Here is a 5,623-nt window from a genome sequence, read left to right on the forward strand (position 1 = left end):
TACTTTCTATTCACCAAAGAATCCTGAATAGGCAATCACAGGTTTCACAAAATTATTAAGCAGCAGAACTGTTTTCAACATTGATAATCAGAAATGTTTCTTAAGCACCAAATCAGCATATTAGAATAATTTCTGAATGATCATGTGACACTAAAGCCTGGAGTAATGATGCTGAAAATGCAGCTCTGTCATCACATAAATAAAGTAGCCTTCATATTACTGTTATTTTAAATTGTAATAATATTTCAAAACTGTTTTGCTATTTTGATTAAAAATCTGGCTTTGATAAGTAAGTTAGCCAAATCAAAACAATGTGACCTGGAAATCACCCATAAACCTCTCAATAAGTACCAAGATATTAATATTAAGTAAGTACCATTGTGTGATGTTATGAATAACAGGTGTTTGCATAATGTAAATATTTACTGTGGGAAATGTAATGGATTTTTTTAAAAGATATTTTCTGAAGCGTTTTCACCGAATCTTCCGGTCTGCGAGTGCGCCTCCGAATCACAAGATGGCGGTACAGAGCAACTTAACAAGCCGCGAACAAAATAATGACTTCCTCTTCCGCCTGCTTTTCAACATGCTGATGAAATAGGGAGCAGAGACACCGCTTTTCCGTTTCTCTTACTTCTTATTTTGTATTTATGCACTTGGATTTTCATCATCAAATAAAGGACGTTGACTAAATCCCTGTACACATTTCTCCTGTATATCGGTAAGTGGTTGTTGTGGCAGAAAGTAACGTTAGTGTGGTTTGTGCTAAATTGTTCTCATATCAGTTAGTCTGCGAGTTATATGTTATAGTTTACCGTATGTTTAAAAAATAATGGTGGATTTGTATGCCTCCAGTCTTCACACTTCACTTCCATATAAAAAGCCGTTTAACTGAGAAGCTTTTCTCATTCTACATCCTCTGGCTGTGTCTCAAAACCTAGTGAGATTTCTACATAGACAGCATTCTCACATGAGAGCTTTTCGCTCCTCCAGGTTCAAGATGCCAGGACTCAGCTGTAGATTCTACCAGCACAGGTTTCCAGAGGTGGAAGATGTGGTGATGGTCAATGTCAGGTCGATAGCAGAGATGGGCGCCTATGTGAGCCTGCTGGAGTACAACAACATCGAGGGAATGATCCTGCTCAGCGAGCTCTCCAGAAGACGAATCAGATCCATCAACAAACTCATCCGGATCGGACGCAATGAATGCGTGGTGGTCATTCGTGTGGATAAGGAGAAAGGTGGGACTGTGTTTTAAATGTAAGTTTCTTGCTTTTTTTTCCATCCATTCTTCCATTTTTAACCTGTGATATCCACATTTCCACAGGCTACATTGATTTATCCAAAAGAAGAGTGTCTCCTGAAGAGGCCATTAAATGCGAAGACAAGTTCACAAAATCTAAAACCGTGAGTATGCCTTGCCTGTTTAATGGTGAATACACTTTGATCACCTTGACCAGGTTTAAAAGACTCTTAATATTTAGTAATATTGTCGATCTTGAATTTGAACTGAATTGAGATGGATAATGATGACTAGGGGTGTAACGATACCCTCATGTCACGATTCGATACATATCACGATACTGAACTCACAATACAATATTATTGTGATACTACATAGGCATATGGTAAAGATTCACAAAACAATGTACTGTTGATTAAAATGAATAGGCTTGGACTTGGTGCTGGTAACCCCATGCACAGGACAATAGTGACATGAGAATATAAATATTCTGAAGCTGGAAATATTCAGAAATATTTCAGACGAATATGCTTGCACTCTGTCACTGACTAGATATATTTCAAATAATATAGGCCACTTTTTACTCGTAACATGAGACATTTGGCATTATCAGGACCCACAAATATTCCCCCATTGCATTATTATACATTATATACTCACACAGCAATTTTTATTTTGGGTTAACTATACACAATACAGATCGTTTAATTTTTGTATTGTGATATATTGTGACACGATATATTGTTACACCCCTAATAATGACTGTTTGAGCTGTTTTCTGCAGAGCTGCATTATAACTTCGTTTCATAACTGACTAATTTTGCAACATTGGCAATGTTATTGAACTGAATTGAATCCACACTGAATTGACTTGAGCTGCATAATGACTCTTGTCTTCTGTGGAGCTGCTTATATCTGAACTGAACTAGTTTCATTATTGATTAACTTTACATAAATATTGAACTGAATTGAATCAACACTGGCTTGAAATGAATAATGACACTATTGTCTTCTGTAATTCTATCTTGCAGCAGTTTTATATTTGAAGTTTGCATCATTTTTATCCTGTTTATTATTGTGAAGCTGTTTTGAAACAATGTGTATTGTATAAAGCGCTACATAATCAAAGGCGGCTTACCTTGTCCAGCTGCTCACTTGAGATAGTGGTTTCGTAGATGCTGTGTGTATGTTTGTTCTAGGTTTACAGCATTTTGAGGCACGTCGCTGAAGTCCTAGAGTACACCAAAGATGAGCAGCTCGAGAGTCTGTACCAGCGAACTGCTTGGGTGTTCGATGAGAAGTACAAGCGGCCTGGATACGGAGCCTATGACATCTTTAAGCAGGCTGTGTCGTAAGTATGCATTCATCTATCAACCACTGGCTATGAAACGACCTTGTTTCTGTAAAGATGTTTTTTAACTTCACAACGTCTGTATAAAGATGTGGTTTATTTTTCTGTGTAGGGACCCATCCATTTTAGATTGTCTGGAATTGACGGAGGAGGAAAGGGCCGTCCTGATTGACAACATCAACAGACGACTCACTCCGCAGGCTGTCAAAATAAGAGCGGACATTGAGGTGGCCTGCTATGGCTATGAGGGCATAGACGCAGTGAAAGAAGCTTTGAGGGCTGGACTGACGTGTTCAACAGAGTGCATGCCAATCAAGGTAAAAACTGATATATTCATTTATTCAAAAATGCTTTCAAAATGCAATTCATACATACAGAGACTTGAGTACACCATGTTATGATGAACATGTTTTTAATTTCTAAATTTATTTAGATATTTTTAGGATGGTGTGTAACAAAAAAAAGGAAAAATGGCTCATTAAAAGAATAAAAAAAATTAAGTAGTTTGGCAAAATATTTTTTTTATTAAAGACACAGGTCTTGAAAAATCAAGTAAAAATTACGTATTTCCCTACATCTTAGACGTAGGATTTTTAAATGCAAACTTTTTTTCTTTTTTTTTAAACCAAGTGAACACTTTGCTCACTATTACAATCCAGACTTGCTCACTATTACATTGCTTTTGTTGCAGATCAACTTGATTGCCCCTCCACGTTACGTTATGACCACAACCACACTGGAGCGCACAGAGGGCCTTTCTGTGCTCAATCAAGCCATGGCTGTCATTAAAGAGAAGATCGAAGAGAAGAGAGGCGTCTTCAACATTCAGATGGAGGTGAGAAATTCTACAGGTCATGATTTCTCATTATTCTGACACGGAGACTTTGCTAACTGAAGATATAGTTCAGTATGCTGCTGTAAATCTTGCTTTCTTGAATGTAGCATTTGACCTGTTTCAATCCCCACAGCCAAAAGTCGTAACGGACACAGATGAGACAGAACTGGCTCGACAGTTAGAACGGCTGGAGAGAGAGAATGCCGAGGTGGACGGAGATGATGATGCAGAGGAGATGGAGGCCAAGACCGATGACTAGCTTGAAGATAGACAATAAACTAGCATTTCCAATATCATTCGGGAGACTTGAGTTACAGTGAATTGTTTATCGCACCAAAAGGACTGAAAAGGCATTGATGGAAAGCACTGCTTCCATGATAACTAGCAGATTAAGGGTGAATTTTATGTTCCACTTGTAGCAGGCAGTGGAAGTGGATTATTTTCATGGACATTTGCTTATCTTATGAGTTGTTGCAGGAATTCCTTCCATGAACACTAGAGTTTTGCTTTGGATGTATTAATATAGATACTATTTCAACATTGTGGTTGTTTTAAGTGACCTTTCTGTCGCCAGCCTTATTCAAGAAAGATGCTGTTTGTGATCTCTGTAATTCTTGACAAAATATAGACAACCAACCAGTTTACTTCTCTTTATCAGAGCCCTCTGTTGTGGATGCAGAACTAATAAAAACAAGCATTTTCTTTTTCCCAAAGCGTTTGTCCTGTTATTTTGCTTCATGTAATATGAACATTACATATCTTACAAAGGATAACTGTCCTGACTAAATTTGTTTTAGACCTGTCAGAATGTTTTTTGAGGGAAATTGCATGTATACGTCACTTGCTTGTGTGTGTCTCTTCATATGGGTAAATAGAGAAAAGTTGCTCCGGCTACTTTGATGTGTGTTAGTGGCATAGGTTAGTTGTCACAGCAAGTGAGAAAGGTCGAACCTTCTGGGAATCACTTTAAAAAAAAAAACGCTGAACAGAGGAGAGTCTGCTGGCAGGAGAACGTGACAGAGCTCGTTATAAAACAAGAATCAACATTGGCTTTTCGGAGATAGCAAAAACTGGCGGATTTGAAATGTAAAAGTGATGTGGACATGAAGGTTTTATTAGTAATGTATTTTATTGAACAGATAAATTGCCATATGTATGGAATGCCAAAGATGACAATAATAAATAAATATACGAAGAAATGTAAAAAAAAAAATTTAAAAAATGTATTTATACTTTTATTTCTTTATGTATAATTGTATTTTTTCCACATTTATATTTTTTCATTTAGTTATGTGTATGTATGTATTTCCGCTTATATTTATTTTCACATTTATTAATGTATAAACTGTATTTATGTCTACATTTATTTATTCCAACATTTATTTGTTTCTACATTTATTTATACATTTATTTATATGGGGACTTTGTCATTGTGAAGCAGAAACATAGAAAAGAAGTCATGAACACTCGTACGTACCACAGTGCTGACTGTGACACTGATCACAGTCTAGTTGTGTCATCCATATACATTGAACCAAAGCATTTCCACTGTCATGTGAAACAGTCCCAAATGATAGACATTCAAAACAAAGCTTCCAAATCGCAGAGAAAGATACTGCAGCAGGCTTGAAGAAAAGTTGCAGAGCATTCCTGACACCCCAAACCCTGATACTAACTGGGAAACTATAAGAAATGTGATCTATGACACCACTCTACAAACGTTTGGAAAGAAAAGAGGACCTTGATTCGTACAATGCCTTGAGGAAAAGCGGCAAGTCAAGACCCACAGGACAAGCAACAGTCTTATATTGTGCTGTCAAATCTGCTGCACAAGCAACCGTTTGGAAATGTGCCCAAATATACTGGGATACGCTATGTTCTAATATTGAAATTGCAAGAAATTCTGGAAATATCAAAGCGATGTATAAGGCCATCAAAACTCCAACAGGACCTACCACCCAGACATGTGGTGTGCTTAAATGGTGGGCTGGAAAGATGGTACCATCATTGAAGACAAATCAGAAAAGCTTACACGTTGGATAGAGCACTACAGTGAGTTATACAGCTCAAAAAGCATCATCTATTATGAAACTTTAGCTAACCTTCAAGGCTGTCCCACTTCAAAATTGCTTAGATGCAGAACCAGATCTAGATGAGGTAATTACCATAGTACAAGGACTGGGCTGAGGTAAAA

The 5,623-nt window shown here is 37.2% G+C and overlaps 1 protein-coding gene across 1 annotated transcript; it reads left to right on the forward strand.

The window, feature by feature from the left end:
- The first annotated feature begins 541 nt into the window (after positions 1 to 541).
- Positions 542 to 4,142, forward strand: eif2s1a (eukaryotic translation initiation factor 2, subunit 1 alpha a). Its single transcript, XM_084097860.1, has 7 exons — positions 542 to 721; positions 994 to 1,241; positions 1,328 to 1,407; positions 2,443 to 2,594; positions 2,707 to 2,911; positions 3,286 to 3,429; positions 3,563 to 4,142. Exons 2-7 carry the CDS (start codon positions 1,001 to 1,003, stop codon positions 3,686 to 3,688), a joined length of 948 nt encoding a protein of 315 aa, XP_083953986.1. The 5' UTR covers positions 542 to 721; positions 994 to 1,000; the 3' UTR covers positions 3,689 to 4,142.
- The last annotated feature ends 1,481 nt before the right edge of the window (positions 4,143 to 5,623 follow it).

The sequence above is a fragment of the Abramis brama genome (genome assembly GCF_963993115.1).
Source record: "Abramis brama genome assembly, chromosome: 21".
NCBI classification, from domain to species: domain Eukaryota; kingdom Metazoa; phylum Chordata; class Actinopteri; order Cypriniformes; family Leuciscidae; genus Abramis; species Abramis brama.